Here is a 22,975-nt window from a genome sequence, read left to right on the forward strand (position 1 = left end):
GGGGCGGTGCGCGCGGGCCGGCTGGCGCCCGACGTTCGGCCGTCGCCATGTGGAGCGGGCACGGTGCGGGCCGGGGGCGGCGGCCGGGCCGGGCCGGGGTCGGCTGGGCCGGGGTCGGCGCCTGGGGTCGGCGTGGGGCGCCCGGGGCCGCCGGAGACGGGGGGGCTCGCGGCCGCCGCCGCGCCCCGTGATGGCGGCGGCGGGGACGGGGGGCGCGTAACCGCTACCGCCTCACGGGCTCTCCCTCTTCCCCCTCAGGTACCTTCGACGGCGGTACAGCACCGTGAGCACCTCGGGGTCCGCGGGCGGCTACACGCAGTCCCCGGGCGGCTTCGGCTCCCCCGCCGGCGGACCGGGGGAGAAGAAGCAGGTAGGCCGGGAGCGGGGCCTCGGCCGGCCCCGGGGCGCTGGGCCGCGGCGGCTGGAGGAGCGGGGAGAGGGGCGGCCGCTCCCCGGCGGCGCTGACGGCCCCGCCGTCCCTTGCAGAGAATCCGCTCCCAGAACATCGTGCCCTGCACCGTGTCGCAGCTGCTGGCAGCCGAGCAGGTCGACGAGACCTTCCGGATCCGCGACGTGGAGATCTCCCAGGTGGGCGCCGGGGGAGAGCGGTGAGCGGGCAGGCTGCGGGTAGAAGAGGCTCGTTTCCCGGGGCCTTCCCGGATAAACTCTTCCTCCTTCCGACGCAGGTCACCATTATGGGGATAATTCGGCACGCTGAGAAAGCACCGACAAACATTCTCTACAAAGTGGACGACATGACGGCAGCCCCGATGGATGTCAGGCAGTGGGTTGATACTGATGTAAGCATCAGATTCGTTAAGAACGCGCTGCTTTGAAAGCTTTTGGGAGCGGTGAATAGAGAAAAGTTGCAGAATCGTAGAATCATAGAATATCTCAAGTTGGAAGGGACCCATAAGGATCATCAAGTCCACCTCCCTGCTCCTCGCAGGACTTTTTTATCAAAAAGATGTGGCTTTTCTGAAAAAAAAGTTTTAGGGCAGGAGCTTTCTGAAAAGCGTTTTAGGGATAACATGTCTGTGAAATCCAAGGGGGATGCTGCTGTAGCAGAGATCACTGGTGCTGTACATGACTCTTCTCCTGTTTTGTAATTCATACGTGATTCTACGTTGAATCACTTTGTATAATTTTTTAGAGCTTAGCTGCTGAAGCTCAACCATTACTTCATAGCTGAACTGAGAGATGCATACACAGTACTTCTGTGTAGAAATACAAGAAGAGAGAGTGAACAGAGATTTTGTATGTGGCTCAGTGATTGAGGTGAAGACACGTACCAATGGATGTTGCCTGGTTTTCTGATGCATGACTTCTGAAGTGCTGATAACTTTCACTGGACTCTCATGCTGGTATAGCAGGCCTTTGAAGCTAGCCCACGGTATCGTAACATGTATTTGAAGGCAAACAGCTGACTCCAGTTGAACAACTTTGGGAGAGTAATTAGGCAGACATTCAGTTGGCTTAACTGTAAGTTTATCGTAACTTCAAAAAAGGTTCTGGCCTGCTTCTGTTGCCCTGGCCAAGTTACGTAGTTGAACACCTGCTTTTTTACTATTTGAGGGTTCTTTCCTCTTGTTGCTCTGTGAAAATATCTCAGAAGTGGACAGAGACAGCAGAGCAGACAGCAGGCTTTGACTGCTGTCAAGTGTGCAGTGCGTTCAAACAAGCAAATATTTTTTTCTCTATTTTTCATTTACGGTTGTGTTTACCTAACTGCTCTTACTGGATGTAGGAATGCATGCTGTTTGTGTTTGCTTGAGATGAGCCTCCTCTCCTAAGTCATTTATTGTGATAATTGAGACGTGGAAACGTGAATCAGCAAAACCTTCCTTTCTCCTTTTTCGTCTCTGTTAGGAGGCAGGTGGCGAGAATGTTGTGGTACCTCCAGGAACTTACGTAAAAGTAGCTGGTCATCTTCGGTCTTTCCAGGTAAGATCATGTTACCCATGTCTGACTCCAAGCCACGAGGCTGGAGCAGTGGCGTGAAGGATTGGTGATCTGGCACAGTGTTAGTGGGCTCGCTTTAGAATATCCGCTTAATCGTGGTCTTTGCTCATCCTTTCCTATGGAAAAATCCTTGAATGGTTTTGCCAGGTGTCAGGGTTTAACCCCAGCCGGCAACTAAGCACCACGCAGCCGCTCGCCCACTCCCCCCACCCAGTGGGATGAGGGAGAGAATTGGAAAAAAAACCAGACCTCGTGGGTTGAAATGAAGACAGTTTAATAGGACAGAAAGGAAGGAAAATAATTATAATAATAATAAAATGACAATAATAAAAGAATTAGAATATACAAAATAAGTGATGCACAATGCAATTGCTCACCACTCGCTGACTGATGCCCAGTTAATTCCCGAGCAGCGATCCGCCCCTCCCAGCCAACTCCCCCCAGTTTATATACTGGGCATGATGTCATCTGGTATGGAATATCCCTTTGGCCAGTTTGGGTCAGCTGTCCTGGCTGTGTCCCCTCCCAGCTTCTTGTGCCCCTCCAGCCTTCTTGCTGGCTGGGCATGAGAAGCTGAAAAATCCTTGACTTAGTATAAACGCTGCTTAGCAACAACTAAAACATCAGTGTGTTATCAACATTATTCTCATACTAAATCCAAAACATAACACTACACCAGCTACCAGGAAGAAAATTAACTCTATCCCAGCTGAAACCAGGATACCAGGGCTGTATTTAATAACACTTTAATTGTTCCTAGATGCAAGGGACAGAGGACCCATTTAAAATGCCGCTCTTCATCAGTATGTTATTTTCAGTGGAACAGAGTACTGGCCACCAGGTTCTTGGGTGTTTGTACTGTAGAGCTTAGACCAGGTTCTGGTTAATGGGGACGCTTCTTGTGGCTTATTATGTGATGTGGTTGCCTCATAACTAAATTATTGTAACTAAATATATGAATGAATATTCAAATAATGGCACATGCATTAAGGCAAAGTGCAATTAATTACCAGCTGGTTAGAAAGAGAAGTTACCCTGTCTGCATTGTCTTCCAAAATCACATATGAAAATGTCAGAAAGTTTTGGACTAGTTACATGCAGACAAGCTCCCTACCCGCCACTAACCCTGTTCCTGGAGAGAATGGTTGCGCTGGCTGTTAAGCATGTTCCTCTTGCTGTGATGTTAATTTTTTTTTGCCTTTTTTTTTTTTTTTTCTCTGAAAGAATAAGAAAAGCTTGGTGGCATTTAAGATCATGCCTCTGGAAAACATGAATGAGTTCACCACACACATACTAGAGATTGTCAACGCGCATATGATCCTCAGAAAAAATCTTATGGTACGTACTTGAAGATCCTGATTCCATCTTGGCCCTTACTGGGTTACTGGTTGTCTCCCAAAGAGAGGGACCTCTTGGTTCGTTGGGGAAATTGTATACCCGTTGTGGGGCTGGAAAGCTTGAAGCTGTTGGAGGGCTACAGTGAAGGTGTAACAGGAGTCCTGGCTTCCTTGGAAGAGAGATTGTGCGGGTTTTTTGGGAATCTATTTTTAATTACTGTCTCTCTGAAGTAACACCGAGTCTTTAATGTCGTGGGCTTGTGGCAGCCTGTGTAACCACAGCAGTTTTACTCTCGTAATTTCAGTCAGCATCAAGAGTACCTCAGTCGTTTTCCTCCGCTGGGATAGGTGACGTGGGGGGCTATGGAGGAGGTGGCAGCCTGCCAGTGAACGGACTCACAGCGCATCAGAGTCAGGTAGGTGCAAGCAGCTTCTCCAGGAACACAGCAGTCGCAGCAGAGGCTGCTGCGGTGTGATGTAGGACAAAGAAATGCAAGCTCAGTTACTCTCTGAAGACGGATAGTTCTTCCTCAACCTTGCTGTCTGTTGCTGATAGAGAAGCTTAGCTGTGTGCTAATGGTTGTTCTTGCTTTTCCAGGTGCTGAACTTGATTAAAAACTGCCCTGTCCCAGAAGGTATGAGTCTTCAAGAGCTGAAACTTCAGCTCCACAATATGAGCATGTCAACAATCAAGTAAGTGTGTAGAAACAAAGGGTGTTCTGGAAATCAGACTTCCTGGGGTCTGATAAAAGGAGGCAGAGAGGAAAATAGTGGGCAAGCCCAGATCCTTACTTGTGAAACAACACTAGTAATTTCAAATGTTCCCAGTAGGATGCAGTGGTGAGCCAGAGCTTTTGAAGTCTTCAACAGCTTAGAATGAGCCATTGTCAGTTGAAGGGGTGATAAAAAGCTTCGCTCCCTATTTTCAAAACAAGCTGTTTATCAGTTCAGTAGCAAAGTAATAGGTACCTGGGAGTACAGCAGTGCCTCAGCAGTGTTTTCTCCTGTTCATGGACTACCTTGCTGTCTGCACACCGATCGAAACTTGGGAATAGACTGTTTCTGTTCTCTTCTCCTTTGCTGTCTCTTATAACTTCTCCTCCCTGAGACTTAGAAAAACAGTGAAGCCGAAAGACAGCAATTAATGTCCGTTATCTTTCTGTGTTCTGTCCCCTTTGAAGCAGAGTCGTAGGCACTGCTTTCACCTGGGAAGTACTGAGAGTGGTGGCCTTCCCCTCTGTGGCAGGCGGCGTCTAAGAGCTGCTGGGGGAGTGTATTGCCATAGCTTTGGAGAAACTCTGTACCTGCTGCCTGGTGGAGCAGCACTTGCACTGCTCACAGGATAGAGCCGCCGAGAGCTTCCCTTGGCAGATGCCAGAAGGGAACAGTAGGGATGGGGTCTGTAAGTGGGAAATCCCTGAGAGAAGGGTGTTGATATGAACTAGTTAGCAATTGCTTTTTTTTCTGTCTCCAAAGGCAAGCAGTTGAATTCCTTAGCAGCGAGGGACACATCTACTCCACTGTGGATGATGATCACTATAAGTCAACAGATGCTGAGTGAAGTTACTTCCAGCTGGATTTAGTTCTAAGCAAATGCTTGTCCATGTACCAAGTTATCCTGCTGAGCTTTGCAACCTGGAAGGTGATCTTTGCTCTTTCTAGCCTCTGAAAGTCCCAGTTACTCTGTGAGTGCCTCCTTGGAATTCAAGGACAAGCAGAACGTGTAGGATTCTGTTAACTGGACTGGATTACATGCTGTGGCCATGTGACTGAAAGGATAAACAGACATGGGAAGACTGAACTCCTCAAAGCTTCAGAGCCTTCGGTTTGGTTTTGTCTCCTTAGAGGATGCCTGCGTTAGAAAGAAGCTCTTTCTAATCTTGTCCTGGGCAGATTGTCTTTTATTTCTAGAGCTGTTTCTCCTTACTGAGCTTTCATTCCATTTCATTCACAAAGTGGGTAGCCAAGAGTAATATTCCACTAATGTACAGTAATCATGAATAGATTTTTAATTGCTTTAGTTTATGCATTTAAATCTATATTTGTACTATGAGGTGATCTTGTTACTAGAGCTTTTGAATGTTTCCAATAAAATTTTAACTTGGGTAGTCTTGCATGCGTGTATGGCTCTAGAGGCTTTTCTTCTTCCCTAAAGAAGAAAACCATCTGCGTTGACAAAACCTAACCATGTGGGTAAAAACACAGCTCATGCTTTCAGAGTTTCTCTAACTATACTTATTTTTCCCTTAGCTTTTGAAGTTAATTGCTTTAAAAGGTCAAAGTGAAGTGAATGTCTGGACACTAAGAAATTAAATAATTGTACTACTGAAGAAAGCTACACGTTGTATCAGTGTTCCAAATATAGCCAGGATCATTTCTGCCACCAAAAGTACTTTAGCTGAAGCTCAAATGAATTACATCATGTGGAACAAGTTTTTTTTCTTTAAACTATTTTTAAAGCATAACGGAGAAAAACACCAAGTTAGGAAACAGCAGGGTTGATATTGATGATGTATCGGGGTGGAGATAACACATTGGCATTTCCTGTTTCTCTGCACAATCCTGCCTTGTTCAGGGAGGCAGCGTGCTGAGGGCAGCTGCTTCAGCGTATTTCTGTCCTCTTAGTCATGATAAGCTTCCTGTTATGTAAAGTACAAAACCAAAAACTACCTTCTGGGGATTGTTTTGCATTTGTTAATGGGAGCACTTCAGGAGTTCATAAATATTCAGGAGCGTTTTTCACCATGACCCTGTAAGGTGTGTAGCTGTTCTCACAGGAGGAACCACGGCTTTTGCGGTGAGGCTTGTGTGTGAGGGGTTTTTCAGGCTGAACGCTGAGACACTGAAATGCGCTTGCTGCCTGCCAGATGGGAGCCTGGTTTGCTGCGCTGTGCTGACCTGTCCTCTGATTGCTGCCTGCTGAGTTCCCAGGGACACGGGGCCTGCTGGAAAAACAGCACGTGCAGCCAGGGCTGACGCCGGTGGGCTCACGGGCTGGTCGACTCCGGGTGCCGCAGGAGCTGCCAGTCGGGTTTTTGTTACCTGGGACTGGTGAAGCGGCCTGGCTTTGGAAAAGCCGTTCTTCCCCGTGTGCCCATCTGTGGGGCTGGCTGCCGGACCCGGGGCATCTGCTTCTGGCGTTAATGCTGGGGCAAAACCCACTGTCCTGCACAGGTTCGGAGGGTGGCACGGCCGTAGCCCATGGTGCTAAATTGTGCTAGGGGTGTGTAACAGGTGAACTTCCAGGCTGCGGAGTCCAGTGGAGGTAGAAGCCAGAAGTACTGTCGTTTCCCTTTTGCAGGAGGTGTGCAGGTTAGGAAGAAAATCCCTGATGTTTTTTGGAAGTGAAGATGAATGGAATTGCTTGCAGTAAAGAGAGGAGTAGTGTGACTGGACAAAACACTTGTGATGTTGTAATGCGTAAGCTGTCACACGTAAAGTAATCTTACCTTGTATATATAGAGAGGATTACAAAAGGACGGCTGATCACTTCAGGATGTTCTGAAGGCTGGTATATCCGGTGCATCTTGGAGGAAGATGCAAACAGACAATAGTTAATCGACATTACTTAGATAACTTTGAAACAGACTCAGCAGTATTGTGGAGTTAAGTTACCCTCTAACAAACTGTCTCATTAGAATACTTAGAATCACACCCACAAAGCTAGAAGCCCCTTACTCACAGAAGCCCCTTCCTTTCTGAGCATGCGTGGTAGAAAAAGGAAACTCTGTACCTTTAAATAAAACCGAGGACTACAGGCACCAATAAGAATCTTGAAAGATTACATGTAAACAGTATTGTCCTGATAACGAAAGGTGAAACAGTATAAAATGTCCACTGTGTGTTAACCGGGTGTGCTAGCTTTGTGGAATTACCACCTAGCACCCATCTTTGCGCAAACATGAGATAAATATCTCGGCTCTGTGTGTGAGACTGGATTATTGCACACTGGGTAAAAGAACCCCAATTTTGGGACAACAATGTGACTGGAGAGGAAAAACTCATTGGCTGGGGAGGGAGTTTAAGTCTTTGCCTAGTCTCCATTTGCTGTTTGATCTTCAAAGCATCCAGGAGCATCTGCTCTTGCCCGGCTAGAGGGACGATTTGGAATAGGTCTTAGGGGACAGAAGTGTTGGCTGCTTCACAGAAAGTTTGCGTTTAAAACTCTCTGTGAACTAACGGTGAAATCCAAACTCGGAATGCTTTTGGCTCAAATCAAGGAGACACTTAGGCATTTTCAGTTGTTCCTCTATGCTCTGCTCCCCTCCTCCTCCCTGGGGCCCATCTTCTCCCCAGCCATAGTCCAGCAATTAGTTTTTCCCCCGGGAGAAGGAAAAACTCATTCTGGGGTGACTTAAACACCTGTTGGTCCCTGCCACTGCAGTGGGCCTCTTGGTTGAAGCTTTGTACATCGTATGAAGCCATGAAGAAAGGCTGAGAGAGTTGGGGTTGTTCAGCCTGGAGAAGAAAAGGCTCTGGGGAGACCTTCTTGTGGCTTTTCAATACTTAAAGGAGGCTTATAAAAAAGATGGAGAGAGACTGTTTGCCACGGCCTGTAGTGACAGGACAAGGGGCAAGTTTCAAACCGAAAGAGGGTAGGTTTAGACTGGACATAAAGAAGAAATTTTTTACGATGAGGGTGGTGAGGCACTGGAACAGGTTGCCCAGAGAAGTTGTGGGTGCCCCATCATTGGAAGTGTTCAAGGTCAGGTTGGACGGGGCTTTGAGCAACCTGGTCTAGTGGAAGAAGTTGGACCAGATGATCTTTTAAAGGTCCCTTCCAACCCAAACCATCCTGTGATTCTCTGATCCTATGATTTAGGTGCTGTTAATGAATGGCTAGCGCCTGTTTGCAGATGAGAGCTGGGTTCTCCCTCCTTGGGCGAGTATTCAGTGAAGCAACCTCAACAGCAAGAGTCGGTGTCTCTCCCACAACGTTGATTTGAGGAGAGAGTGCCGATACCGAGTGTAGATCCCAGGGCAGAACCAAAGCCAGAGAAGGAAACCAGCCCAAACCCAGGCTAGGACTCGAGCCAAGTTCAAATGCATGAGATCCTCTCTGCAGCTTTGGGACTCTGCCCTAGGCACTGAGTGAGGAATGACATGAACTGAAAAACTGAACCCAAAGCTACCGTTCACTGGGAGAGGGGAAAAAAAAAAACCAGTTTGATCTTAAATGAAATTTAAAATTTATTTTCCAGCTCTGATTTGAAAGAAGAGGAGTGCAGTGCGTGATGCAGGAGTGAAACGCCTGCTTGCTTTTGGTGTAAAGCTCTCCCCTCGTCAGCTCTTTTCCCTTAATGCACATCAGGACTATGAGGTCTTTGTCTCTGCCACTTTCCTGGGGCTTTGCCAAACCTCCAGGAAAAGAAGAGTTGAACTTTGGTCCTTATTTGGTTTTCAGCTCATTTTTTGCATGCAATGCCATGAGCGCAGCAGCACGGGCCTTTGTAGGTGCCAAGAATCTGCAGGAGCACGACAAGCACGCTTGCAAGCAGGAGGGGACCGTGGAGGTCTGGGACAGACATTGCTTCCAGTTGCAAGTGCAGTTAAAAACGGATGAGAAAACCAGCAAAACCTAAAGCCACAATGTTTTTACAAAGTTTCTACAACCTTGGTGAGAAATTAGGCCAGAGTGAGAAGCGAGTTAGGCTGTACTTGTTCTGCCTTATGAAAGTGGGTTTCTGACATGCAATTGTAAAAATGTGTCACTCAGTGGTTTGAGCCCCAGCTGGGGCATAGCTTGCGCTGTGTGAAGTACCTTGTCATGTCTTCTCCTAACTCTATCCCACCCCACGTGCCAAACAGTGTCTGGACATGCTGGCCCCAAAGCATCTCCGTCTGGAAGCATCCATAATCCCAGTCCAGACGCCGTGGTAATGCAGCGGAGCAGAGATCCGTGTCCCAGGGCCTGGGCTGGCATCTCAGTGGCGTCTTGGTGCCCTCCCAGCTGTGTGCTGGTCTGGTGCTGTCGGAGAGTCCTACGGGTGACCGCTGAGGACACAACCCACAGCACAACATGGGGATTTATTCTGTGCCCAGGGCTGTCCTGATGGTGTATGACCTGCTTGCCTTCAAGGAATGTGGGCACCTTTCTGCAGGATTGAGGCCGTTGGAGGTTGTGCTGCGGACCCCTAGGGCTATATTTAGCCTCTGCAAGTAACCAATGATGTCATGTAAGGTCTCAGAGTGTTTGGAGGCCGGGTGGCTTCCAGAAACCAGAGGACTAGAATGGAAAAATTGCCTGCATTTTGTGAATTGTCTTTTGAATGTTGTCATCAACAGTTTCGTAATCATGTTCAGCGCTGTTGCTCTCTGTGCCTGGAAGGGAAGAGAGAGCACAGCCTGTGAACACGCACCGCCACCGCCTGCAGCAGAAACCCCACGGAGGATGCCCCAACCTGCCATCCCCACCTCCCTGCTCTGAGCTGCGCCCGGACATGGCGGGGACCGAGGGTGGGGGGCAGAAGGGACTCCTGCGGTGTGGTGGCAGCTGCTCAGCCACTGCAGACACCAGCCTCTGGGGCCACAGGTCCCTGCAATCTGGGGGGGTGGGAAGGCATTCGATGGCAGATGGAGGCCAAGGGCTTGTCGGTGGTGTTCACTGCGCCATCACCCTTGAGGTCAAGCCTTGCTTCCCCTTGTGCCATGGTCCCCGTGTGGGACAAGTGGTCGGGGCGGCCTCCCCATGGGTCCCCCTGTTTGTGGGACAAGGAGATGGGGCAGACCCTGTGGGTACCCAGAACCTGTGGGACACAGGGCTGGGGAAATCACCCATGGGTCCCCCCTGCATCTGGCATGAGGGGATGGGGAGGCACAGCCCCCATGGCGGCCCAGGTGGCTTGGGCGCAGACGTCCCCAGCTGAGCGTCCCTGCCCCAGGTCCCCATGAGGACAGCCCCAGGGAGGTGGTGGCCAGCAGCACCCCTCAGTTAAGCACAACCCGCTGACGCTGCTGGGGGGCCCCATCCTCCCACCAGGGCAGCATGTCTCTGGGCTGAGCCCCGTGGAGGGGTCGGGGCCCGGGAGGCGCCAGGGTCTCACCTGCATTGCTGCGGGGTCCCCGCCGGCCATACTGGTTGGGGGTGCTCAGTCGGGGCCGGGCTGGGAGCGGCAGCGGTGGAGGAGCTGGGCGGGTGCTCACTGGCGGGGCGCTGGGGACTGGGGGTCCGGAGGCCGAGGGGTGCCTTCCCCCAGGGCCCGTCCCTGCCTGTGCCGGCTTGGGGGGCCGCGGGGGCGGCGGGGCTCGGCTGCCGGGCAGCTGGGCCAGGAGCCGGTAGTAGAAGGCCTCGGTCAGCTCCTCCACCCGGGAGCAGCGGGTGCAGGGGGCCTGGGGGTGGACGGGCTCCTCGCTCAGCAGGAGGGAGAGGTCCAGCCACCGCGGCGGGATCTCGAAGCCCTCCTCCGGCCTCTCGCAGAAGCTGCCCACTAGGAAGGGCTGGTCCAGGCGGGCCTCCAGCCGCAGGGCGGGCAGGGCGCCCAGCACGTCCCGCTCCAGCCCCGGGTCGGGGGCCACCACCCGGACCTCGCAGGGCAGCGCCTGCCCCTCCAGCAGCTCTGCCAGCCCGTACTTCTTGCTGTCACGCATCTCCTCCACGAAGCCGCCCCCCAGGTCCAGCGGCAGCAGCAGCTCCTCGCCTTCCTCCTCCTCCTCCTCCCCACTGTGGCGGTGGCAGAGCAGCCGGGTGCTGGGGCCTTCCCCCTGCAGCCCCTGGGCCTCCAGCCGGTCGCCCACACCGAGCGGGGGCACGCCGTCCCCCCGGCCCTCGCAGTCCTGTGTCACCACCACACACAGCCGCCGGCCGGGCTGCAGGCCGGCCGCCAGCTCCTGCACACCCGTGAACTGCCGGGGCCGCCGGCGGAACCGGCCCTGGTAGGCGCTGGACAGGAGAAAATGGCGGCTGCTGCTGGGGGCCGACGCCAGGACCCGCCAGGCACGAGAGCGGCCGTGGAGCTGCAGCCGCTGCCCCCGTTGCAGCCGCGGCACCCAGGCGCTCACGAAGACGGCGGGGCCAGCTGGACCCTCCAGGATCTCGGCCTCGGCCGGCAGCACCTCCTCCATCCCCAGCACCTCGCTCAGCAGCAGCGGCCGGGCGAAGTGGACGTGCTGCGCCTCCTCTGTGACATCTTCCACGTCCACCTCCAGCGTGGAAGGGATCTTCACCACATCCCGACGCACTGCGGGGGCAGAGCAGCCCTGACCCCACGCTCGGCCTCTTGCCAGCCCCACGTGGGAGAGGACCCCCACCTCACGCCCCCCCCCCCCCCACCTGCAGCCACCCACACTGTGTGCATTGGGGTCCCAGCACCAAACTGGTGTAGGCTCCCGACCCTGCAGCACCCCCATCCCAACTGCACAGCATTCCTGCCCTGACTCCACAGCCCCGACCCCTCAGTGCCCCAACCCCAACCTCACAGCACCCCAACCCTGACCCCGCAGCACCCCACCCTGACCCCGCAGCATCCTTGCCCCGACCCCGCAGCACCCCATCTTGAGCCTGCAGCACCCCGCCTGCCCCGTCCAGACTCACAGTGCATCGCGGCGTGCACCTCATAGACAGGGTGCAGGAGCAGGGCGTGGGGGCCGATGGTGGGGCAGAGCAGAGGCTGTGGCCGCCCATCCCACCGCCCCAGCACCTGGTGCAGCGTCAGACCCTGCTGTCTGCCGCGCTCCAGGAAGGGTCCCCGCAGTGTCGGGTATGGCCCCGGGGCTGGGGCAGGCTGGAAAAGACCTGTGGGACAAGGAGGCTGAGCCCACGGGGGCTGCAAACATATTCCTGGGGAGGAGGGCACCCATGGGGTGCGGGCTGGGGCAGGGCAGCCCTGCTCACCCTTAAATGTTGATGGCAGCTCCGTTGTCTGCCCTGTCTCCGTGTCCTCACAAATGACCTTCTGCAGTGCCACGGCCATGACTTTCAGCAGGTCACCCGTCGACAAGCAGCATTCGTTGCCTGAGATCTCATACACAGACCCTGCAGGGTGAGGAGGGAATTTCCTCAAAGAAAATGCCTCTACCAGCATTTCACAGAATCACAGAATGCTTTGGGTTGGAAAGGACCTTTAAAGATCATCTAGTCCAAGCCATCCTCCATGGGCTGGGACATCTTTCACTAGATCAGGTTGCTCCAAGTCCTGTCCAACCTGACCTTGAACACTTCCAGTGATGGGGCACCCACAACTTCTCTGGGCAACCTGTTCCAGTGCCTCACCACCCTCTGTAAGCTGTCCTTTACTGCTTCCTCACAATACCTGCAGGTGGTTGGTGCTTCTGTCCAACACTCCTGGATGAACTCAGACATATGAGGGAGGTGCACGAACGGTGGCAGCAGGGGCAGGTGGCCCAGAAGGAGCACAGAGACATGGTCTAGCATGCAGGGATGGAGTTAGGAAAGCGAAAGCCTGCCCGGAGCTGAATCTGTTGAGGGATGCGAAGGGCAACAAGAAAGGCTTCTACATCAACAGCAAAAGGACTGGGGAAAATGTGGATCTGCTGCTGAATGGGGCAGGGGACCTGGTGACAAAGGATGCGATGAAGGCCGATGTGCTCAATGCCTTCTTGGCCTCAGTCTTTACAGGTATGTCCAGCCTTCAGGACTCCCTCTGAGACCAGGGGAAAAGTCTGGAGTAAGGAAGACCTACCCTTGGTGGAGGAGGACCGGGTAAGGGAGCACTAAACAGAGTGGACATACTTAAACCCATGGGGCCTGTTGGGATGCACCCATGAGTGCTGACTTTGTGAGGCCACTCTCTATTATCTTTGAGAGGTCATGGGCAATTGGGAGACGTTCCTGAAGACTGGGGAAAAAAGCAAATGTCACTTCTATCTTCAAGACAGGCAAGAGAGGGACGTACAGGCCAGTCATGCTCCCCTCAAACCTGGGAAGGTAATGGAGCACCTAATTCTGGAAACCATTACCAGACACATGAAGGACAAATCATGGTTTCCCCTTTGTAAATCCATTCAGCATGGATTTACAAGGGGGAAATCATGCCTATCCAACCTAATCACCACCTACAATGAGGTGACTGGCTTGGTGGACGAGGGGAGAGCAGTGGGTATCGTTTACCTTGACTTCAGTAAGGTTTTTGGCACTATCTCCCATCACATTCTCACAGAGAAGCTAATGAAGAATGGGTGGGATGAGCAGACATGGAGAGGGACTGAAACCTGGCTGAACAGCTGGGCCCAGAGGGTGGTGATCAATGGCACAAAGTCTAGTTGGAGGCCAGTCACTAGCGGTATGCCCCAGGGATCAATACTGGGTCCAATCCCATTTAACTTCTTCGTTAATGATCTGGACAATGGGGCAGAGTGCACCCTCAGCAAGTTTGCAGATGACACAAAACTGGGAGGAGAGGCTGACAGGCCAGAGGGTCGTGCTGCCATCCAGAGCGACCTCGACAGGCTGGAGAAATGAGCTAACAAGGAGACGTGTGAAGTCCTGCCCCTGGGAAGGAACAGCCCTCGGCACCAGCACGTGCTGGGGGCCGCCCGGCTGGAAAGCAGCTTGGTAGAAAAGGACCTGGGGGTCCTGGTGGACACCAGGTTGAAGGTGAGCCAACGATGTGCCCTTGCTGCAAAGAAGGCGAATGGTGTCTCGGGCTGCATCAGGCAAAGTATGGCCAGCAGGTCGAGGGAGGTGATCCTTCCCCTCTGCTCAGCACTGGTGAGCACTCCACAGCTGGAGTGCTGTGTCCAGTGCTGGGCTCCCCAGTACAAGAGAGACATGGACATACTGGAGAGAGTCCAGCAAAGGGCCACAAGGATGATTAAGGGACGGGAGCATCTCTCATACAAGAAAAGGCTGAGAGAGCCGGGACTGTTCAGGCTGGAGAAGAGGGGACCTTATTAATGTCTCTAAATATCTGAGGGTACAAAGAGGACAGAGCCAGGCTCTTCTCAGTGGTGCCCAGTGACAAGACAAGAGGCCATGGGCACAGACTGAAACACTTGAAACTTCCTCTGAACGTAAGAAAATATTTTTCTACTGTGATGGTGGTCAAGCACTGGGACAGGTTGCCCAGAGAGGTTGTGGAGTCTCCATCATTGGAGATATTCAAAACCAGCTGGACAAAGTCCTGAGCAACCAGCTCCTGCTGACCCTGCTTGAGCTGGGGGTTGGCCTGGATGATCTCTCGAGGTCCCGGCCAACCTCGGTGATTTAGTGATTCCCACCACAGGTAGTCATGGTATGTGCCATTAAAAAAATACCAGTTACATAGTGGGGGCCCCTCTGGTTGGCCAGCTGTGATGAGGTCCTCGGGGCAGCGGAGAGGGGGCTGAGCCATGGCCTGGCCCTGGCCACAGGCTTTGTCCTTTCTGGGACGAAAGCCAAGCCCGGGCGTCCTGGCGCTCACGGGCGCATGGGCGTCCCTGAGGGAGCCCCAGTCCCTGTGGTTGTGGTGGGGCCAAGGGGACCCCCGACCCCTGGGACTGCAGAAGAGGGCCACGGGATGGGGGTGGAGGGTGCGGGGGAAGGAGGGCAGCTATTCAGGGAAGGGTAGAGCTGGTCTGTGGGCTCAGCGGTGGGCAGAGGTGGGGCTGGCACAGATTCACCCGGTGAGCGGGGCAAGCTGGTGCCTTTGGCCACGGTGGGAACATGTTGGTTTAGGGCCCTGGCACACACAGCCGCCCCGGCGGGTCTGGGCAGGACAGATGGAGCTAAGGCTGGACATGCCATCGGAGATGGGCTAGATATTGCCACGCGAGCCGCAGAGGGACGGACACTGCCGCAGGCACTGCCGCACCACTGACCACCGCTCAGCTGCAGAGCGTGGCTGGGAGCAGCAGGGTGGGACTGGCCGGGAGAGTGCCTGTCCCCTGGGAGTGGGGGGAACCTCAGAGTGGAAATAAATGTGAAAAAATAAACTACAGGAAGAGGTGCATGAAAGCTAGGAAGTTTCATAAAGTATTGCATGTTGTGTAAGCCCAGTCCCCTCCTCCAGCCTCCCATGCCTGTCATGCTGTGACAGCATCGAGGCCATGGTTTGAAAAGGGAGGAAACACACAGCCAGGCTGCACTGCCCAGAGCACAGGGGTGCCTCACACCCTGGGTGCAGAGACCTGGTTAACTCCATGCACACGTGGCATGGCTGGCCCCCTTGGCTGGCAGCAAGACACACAGACACACGTGGCTGTGGATGCCTTCGCAGGACCCCGAAGCGCTCTTCAGCTCCACCGCAGCACCAAGCCAGAGCAGGTTTGCAACATAAAGCAGGATCAAGAACGCAGAGGAGGCGAGGAGTGCATGGCTGGGAGAGGAGCCCGAGAAAGGGCCAAGACCAGCAGCAGTTTTGTTTAACATCTTGGGGACCCACCCAAATTTTTGCTAACAAACAGCCAGAAGTAGTAAGATCTTCAGTAACGGCAGGAAATCCAGAAGTGTTCAAGAAATATCAGCAGTGCAGGACGGCACATCTGCAGGGTGCAACACTGATTGATCCCCAGTGCACTCTGATCTGTCTGCAAGGTCCAGCACTGTTCACCAGCAGCCAAGGGAACACGCGACCAGGAGGCTGGCTGCAGGGTCTTTGTTGAGCTCATGCTTATTGCTAAGGAATCAGGAATACCTGGAAGCTTGTACAGCCCATGTCCTGGAAAGCTTCTAGTGCTGTTAACTGTGCAGGGGTCATAACAGGGGCGAAAAGCAGGGCTGAAGAGCACAGTGGGAACGGCTGGAGGCTGAACTGATGTAACTCAGATGAGAAATGCAGCAGGAAAGATTCAGTGCTTGATCACGCTGCACAGGGACGGGGGTAGATGTGCCCTTTCTGCAGCTGGAGCCTTTCCTGGAGCAGGAGCTCCTCAGGCTATGCTACCACATCACAATACCCTCCAACACAAGCAATGCCCCCTTCTGCCCTTAAATGTCTGCATTCATTGAGCTGCTACCAAATCTTCTGTGCAGCCCCAAACTTCTCCCCTCCCTGGGATGAACTCATGACAAACCCCCTGCTATGCGAAGCAGAAAGCACCAGCTACCTCACCATGACTACCAGCAACTGCTAAACAAATTGACTGCTGCTGTTGGAACAGCAGCATTTTCACACATTTAGCAACGTTAAGACGTTATCAAGGCCACCAGAAGTCTTTGTGAAAGCGAAACATCCACCCCAACTGAGCTACAGGGAAACAGAGTGAGACCACCCCAACCACTTCTCCTGCTCTTTAAAGGTCAGTGTAACCTAAACAAATGGAACAAATCCTACAAGTCTTGATGGTAAATGCCACACTGGTGTTGCCAGGATCCCGCTGTGCATTCCCAGCATTTTTGGGAGCCCCAGAAATCCAGCAAAAGCATTTGCTCATTTCTGGTTCCATTTTACCACCAACATTGCTACCAGCTGAGGAAGCCATGTTGGTCAAGGCTTCTCCTTGACCTAAGATGTCTCCAGGAACATGGCCCGGCAGGAATTAGAGAGCTCAGACCAGGCTGCTCTCTGTGCCCTTGCTGGACTCCTCACACCGGGGCCGGGGGCAATGCCATCCCACCTTCCTCCAGCTACTGAGCATGTGGCTCCATCCCTGCCAGATCCACCGCCAGCAGGTAATTCACTGCCTAGGACAAGAGCTGTGCATGAAGTGGAGGACCAGCTTGGATGGTTTTTGGTGCCTCACCGCTTTCCTAGCAGCATGACTGAATGCACTGGGGCACTCAGCTGGGTGGGCACTGGGTGTAGAAGAGAAGGTTTTTTGCAGGAAGCTGTGCCTTAGGCACCAGTGTCTGGTGGTGGCACGAGGACCTGTGCCTCTCCCTGGGCAGGGGCACCCCGGTGGCAGGGGACCAGCCATCTTCAGGACGGGAGGGGGGAGCCCGAGCTGCAGTGGCATGGCGGGGGGGGGTGGCACAGCCTTGGGGCACCCTTTGGAGGCAGCGGGCACCCAGCACTCACCTTGGAAGTAGACACCGGAGCAAATCCTGAGGATGCGGGGCAGGGTGGCGGGGTCCAGGGAGCAGATGTATTCCTGGAAGGAGAGGGGCTCCATGGCCATGCTGCTGGGTGCTCCAGGGCACTCTGCAGAGAGGGGAACCGCATGGGGCTATGCTTTCACTTCTGCCTGCCTTTCACTTCTGCTTCTAGCAGTGGCAAGTTCCCTCTCTGGCCATAGACCCACGCTGCTGGCAGCTCACTAGCCTGCACAGACTGACTGGCGTGCTGCTGGGACAACCCTCTTCCTGGCCTCCATCACCCGTCACGGCTTGGCGTCCCTCAGTCCTGGCCCTGGTGGTGCTGCCGGTGCTGAGGGTGGGTGAAGGCATGGATCCCGCAGCTCTGCCTTGGTGCTATCCTGGCTGGACCAATGCTCCAGCCTGTCCTACCCAGGCTGTCCCCATTGCACATCTCCCGTGTACCAGCCTGCCCTGCCCCTCTGCGGCTGGGGCCAGACAGAGCGATGGTGCCATGGAGCAGAGAGCAGGTCTGGGTGGACCATGCCAGAGAAAGAAAGCCTGTGTCCAGACAGCCCTCACCCCTTACAAACACACAGGCACCTCCATCCTGCTCACCTCTGGGCTTTCAGACCCCACTTGCCCCCGGCAAAAACATCCCATGCATCACGCCCTGGCTGTGCGGAGGAGAGGGGCGTCAGGGGGTCTGGACTGCGTGTCACTGCGGCAGCATCAGCTGTGGGAAAGGCAAAGCCAAATTCCCACGCCTCCAGGACAGGCAGCCGCACCCGTCTCACTCTCCCGCAGAGACGGGCCCCGTCCTTCACCAAAGCAGCCGAGCATGGTCCCCACAGCTGCCAGCCCCACAGGCTGCCAAGGTGGAAATGGCGGTTCTGAGAGCTGCTGCTCCCAATGAGCTTCATCTTTGTAAGGACTTCCCTTTAACTTGCCCTATGAATCAAACCGAAGTTGCAGGCTAGGAGCACGAGGAGGATGTAGAAAGGAAACTTGGAGAAAGGTATTTTTAAGTAGATGATGCAGAAAAAGAGGTCTTTCTGTTTTGAATCCAGCTGCAGAAGTCAGCCGCAATTAACAGGAATTTGTGTTTCCTGTAATTCAGTACAGGACGAAGCAATCTGAGGGACAGAGTGCCGGCGCATCGAAAATCCCCCTGCACAAGGCAATTTCAGCATGCCATGCAGGGTGTCATAGCAGCAGGGATGTCTAGAGGACTTCAGGCCAAACTGACACTTGGAGCTGGACTATCCTTGGCACCAGAGCAAGTCAGATGTGTCAAGGTCTTGACAACCTACAAGGATGGAGATCTTCTACCCCTCTGGTGATCTGTCGAAGGGCTGCACCACGCTCCCAGAGAAGACGGTTTCCTAATGCCCAGCCTGCATCTCTGAAGCTGTATATGTGGCCATTGGCCCTCACTATCTTGTCTGCCATTGCTGGGAAGAATTTGGCTCCAATGTCAGCAAAACTGTCCTTCAAGTAGTGGTGGGCTGCTATTAGATCACCTTTCTCCTCCTCTTCACCAGACAAAACCAGCCCAGCTCCCATAAACACTCTTCGTAGGTTGTGTGCCCAGCCCCATGACCATCTTGGTCACCCTTTGGTGCTCCCTTTCCCACATCTCTCTTCTTGAACTCAGGCTTCAACACTGGGTCTGCTATTCCCAGTGCAGGCAGGCAGCAGCGATAGCTTCCCTTGATCTGTGAGCCACGATCTAGTCTTAGTCCAGCACATGGTTTGCCCTGTTCACAGGAAGAGCACAGGTGTGGTGTTGCACATTTAAGACTGAGGATATAGGGGAAAAGATACGGGAACTGCCACGTATCAGCCTCCTTTGGAGAGCCAGCAAGATGCTGGCTCTGTTCCCCAGCAGGACAGGCTGTCCCAGGCAGGCAGGCTCAGCATCACTGCAGAAGGTATACAGATGCTGAGCCCGTGCTGATGGGACACTGCAAGATTTACAGCTGGGCAGCGGCGCACAAGCCTATGTGGAACTAGAGGAATGAAGCTGAAGTAGGTGGAAGAGCCCAAGCAGCAGTTGTTTAGATGCCATCAGCTTTATCATCATGAAATGGGAATGGGACACAGCACCTGGGAGAAATAGCCTTTGTACCAATAGCTGGGAAGAAAGTGTATTTTATTGTATCAAACAATGTCAAGAATCCCTGAAGGGCAGGACCAGACTAACCATGAGAGGTCAGGAAACTCAATAAAGTGTAGAGAAGCCCCCAAATCTGCAGAGCTTGTCCCTCTGGGGCTGTTTTGCTGCTCTATGGCAGGGTCCAGGGAGGAGCTGAACAGATGTATTGCTCTGGAAATCACAGGGTAAGTGGAGGAGCCAACAGCAAAGGTCTCTGCACACCCAGTATCTATTCCTCCATTCACAAACAGGCCCTAAAGAACCAGCCACGTGCCTCGACAGTCTGAAACCCCAGTGGCAAGGCTGACTCCAGGGCCTCTCTACAAGGAACAAGTGACTGTGGTTGTGGTGGGCATCCCTGGCAAACCAGAGTGTGGATTTTGGTACAACTGAGACCTATGTTTGCAGCTGCAGGAAGAGAATGAGGGTTTCCCCTGCTGATGTGCTGGTCTACTTCCACACAGAAGAGCCTGGCCACAGCCACCCCTGCATACCTGTGCTCTGCTACCGGTCTGGGGAAAATGGGAGGGGGACAGGGAACAGAAGGAATTAGTTTGCAAATCAGTCATAGAAAAATATGTCTAAAAATAAAAGGTCATTTCAGGAACCAGAAACATACAGTGGCCTAAACTGGACAGCTCAGCAGCCCATGGTTCAGCACGTAACAGGCTGGTTGTGGTTGGAGAAGACACCAAAGACTGCCTACTCTTTGCTGAGGTTTCCTCCCAGGGACATGTGATAACCTAACACCGAGCAGAGCTGGCACAGAGGGAAGACTCGGCACTAGCGCAGCTCCCCGGAGCTCTGCTCATTGACATGTTTCTGGGATGCTGCTGGTCCAGCAGCCCCCGATTCCCAGGGCAGGCGAGCGATATAGGGAAACATGCTCAAGGGGATGCTGATAGCCCAGCTGCAGCGCATGGCTGTGAAAGGGCAGCTGAGGACCCAGTGTGAAAATCTCCATGGGAAATCTGGAAAAATAAAAGGGGTCACGGAGATGTCCAAGCCCTGGACACAGATACGATGAGCACGGCCACGGAGAGCAATCGTGGTCAGCTCAAAAGCCCAGTGGCTCTTGCCTGAAAGAGGCTTCTAGGAGTGGGTCTCCAGGCTGCTGAGCTCCAGCAGCAAAGAGCCAGGACTTGGCCACAGTGAGTCAGAGCCAAAGAGGAAGCAGCATCTCTTCAGGGATGGGGAAGAGCTGCAAGGAAAGGGGAGTGAGGAGAGGCAGAGACATGTTCAAGACTGCTCACTGCGGGCCAAGGGGCTGCTGTGGGGCCAACGATACCTGCTATCTTCTCCTGGTAGCTCAGCCTTGAGCCTGATTTCATCAGGGGATGGGTGAAGGAGGTTGTTGCTTTGCAGATACCCAGAAGCATGTGTAGCAGACCCGTGAGGTTTGGGATGTCCCTGGGAACAACAGAGCAGTTGTAGGAGGAAAAGGCAGCAAACCTGTCAGGGCTCCATCACCCCAAACACAGCCAAAGCACTGAGCTGAATAAATGGGTGGAACGTTTTTGCTTCCTCCTGCTTGCCACCGCACTGGTGTACACCTGCCTGCCCTGCCTATGAGCAGAGGGACAGGCCAGCCACAGCGGGGCCCTGAGAACTGCTGCTTTATTTTACACACTAATCGAAACCAGCCCATCCCCTTCCACAAACAGCCCTCACTTCCCCACAGCAAGCAAGCACTCTGCAGGGGCTGAGGAAAGACCATTCTTTCCCCATAGCGGACACTTCCACATCAGCCACCCAGGGCCTGACGTCAGGATGGCTTTGGCTCAGGCTAGACACGCAGTCCCTAAACTGAGGGTCCTCTGTGAGCACCGTCTCCACCTCTCCCAGTTCAATTTCAGAGGTGATCCTGCCCAGCAGGTGCCCTGTGACAGCAGGGCAGTATACAGAGATGCTCCAACTCAGCAGCCCGTGCAGCAAAAGAAATCAGAGCACCAAGTGATAAAACTGCTCACCCCAGGAAGCAGGACCCAGCTCACTGCTAAGGCCAGAGGAGCTGTGCAGCAGAGAGGCCAAGAAAGAAGGAACGTCAATAGCAGAGGGCCCTGACGGCACTGCAGGGTCATGTACAGTGCCTTGATAATACTGTCCATGCTCGGCTGTCGAAGCTCACAGGTGCTTCCCTGCCATTCACTACCCAGCCCTGTGCTAAGGCTGACCCAGCATCACCTCTCACTACACAAGACATGTCCTTATGTTCTCCAAGGTCAGTGACTGACCCAGGACCCAACTGAGACAATATCTCCCTGCAAAGGGATTCTCTCCTACTTCAAGCAATCATGTACCACCATGAAGCACAGCACAGGGTGGCAGGCGAGCCAGAACCCACGAGCGGTTTTGTTTCTCACGCTGCTGAGGCTCTAACAAGGGTGAGGAGGGACAGTAGTAGGAGCAGGGGACTTGCATCAGAGGAAGTTGCCACTTTCTTCCTCATGCAGTGAGCCAGGAAACAATGCAATTGCTTTTTTCGCCCTCCAGTTGTGCATTTGTCTGAGCAGAGCAGAACACACCAATTGCTGACATCATGGACAAATACAGGTGAAAAATCTGCTGGAAATGGTTTATAGAAATTCAAATGCTGAACTAGGTATGAGTGATGGTCTTGACCAGAATTCTGTTCAGCAGCAAGCAACTGTAAAGCCTACATCTTAGTACAACTAGTTGTGTTCTGCATACTGAGTAACTGAGATAAAGTTGTTGAGATAACAAGAAAAACATAAAATCTCTCTAACAGATGGGCCCAGTGATACCAAACGAGGAAAAACTGCTGGCTAGCAACTGCCACTAGTCAGAGGGCTGTTATCAGGTCCACGCAGTTGCCTTTTGCAAAAGACAGGCTGGGCAGAAATATCCCTTTTCCTAGAGACTGGTTATTCATAGAATTGGTTATTCCCACTCCCCCCCCAAAAAAACCCCCACATAACCCAAGAGGAAGCAATGAGCATACAGCAAACAATTCACATAAGTCACATGAAGTTTCTGTGCTCCTGGGCTGGTAACTAAAGCATAGCAAGGGAAAAGCAAACAAGCACTGCATGTAAAGCAGAGCTCTTTCTATAGTGTAACAGCTCGTCTGAAACATTCATGCAGGGCTGTCTCCTGGCAGAGAGGAGGCCACTGAAGAGGTGTTACCGTGCATCGTTTCAGCTTTCACTGAGCTCGCTGGCAGATCTTGCGTGCAGCATCTCACAGGAGCATTTATAGTGTGTCAGTGCAGCGCAAAGAGCTTTTCAGCAGCTGGTGCTGGCAGGAGACAGATAAGCTTTACAGCACAATAATGGTCACCAAACCAGTGGTTCCATCTTCTCCAGTTAGTACTGGTTGATTGTATCCAGAGTTCTGCATTTCTCTTGAAAAGATTCAAAGCACGCTATAAGCTACCTCCCTGCTGCTCGCCATGGGTTGTACTCAGTATCAGATGGCGATGACAGTTCTTGGTGCTACTGAAACCCTGACCGAGCCCTGGGCAAATCTCTCTGCTGTGCTGTGCCTTAAACAACACTTCAGGATCTGCGCTGAAACAGCCAACGGCCAGGCTCTCTGCCTTCATGGACAGTCCCTGTGAGCACGGGACACCCTCCACCCCTGCGCAGTGGAGGGCGTTAGCTGCCCTGC

At 53.3% G+C, this 22,975-nt stretch overlaps 2 protein-coding genes across 2 annotated transcripts; one reads left to right on the top strand and one right to left on the bottom strand.

Moving 5' to 3' along the window:
• Positions 1–47: 47 nt before the first annotated feature.
• Positions 48–5,409, top strand: RPA2 (replication protein A2). The gene is given in 10 exon segments (XM_050910020.1): positions 48–63; positions 259–270; positions 273–370; positions 487–588; positions 687–800; positions 1,870–1,944; positions 3,187–3,300; positions 3,605–3,715; positions 3,898–3,992; positions 4,776–5,409. Coding segments are annotated over 10 exon segments (822 nt in total). The 3' UTR covers positions 4,861–5,409.
• Positions 5,410–9,504: 4,095 nt separating this feature from the next.
• Positions 9,505–17,285, bottom strand: THEMIS2 (thymocyte selection associated family member 2). Its single transcript, XM_050909694.1, has 5 exons — positions 17,192–17,285; positions 12,130–12,270; positions 11,830–12,030; positions 10,343–11,476; positions 9,505–9,620 (listed from the first exon to the last, which is right to left on the bottom strand). The coding sequence occupies exons 1-5, from the start codon at positions 17,283–17,285 to the stop codon at positions 9,526–9,528; spliced, it is 1,665 nt and encodes a 554-aa protein (XP_050765651.1). The 3' UTR covers positions 9,505–9,525.
• Between the last annotated feature and the right edge of the window lie 5,690 nt (positions 17,286–22,975).

The sequence above is a fragment of the Gymnogyps californianus genome, chromosome 22 (assembly GCF_018139145.2).
Source record: "Gymnogyps californianus isolate 813 chromosome 22, ASM1813914v2, whole genome shotgun sequence".
Classification (NCBI taxonomy): Eukaryota; Metazoa; Chordata; class Aves; order Accipitriformes; family Cathartidae; genus Gymnogyps; species Gymnogyps californianus.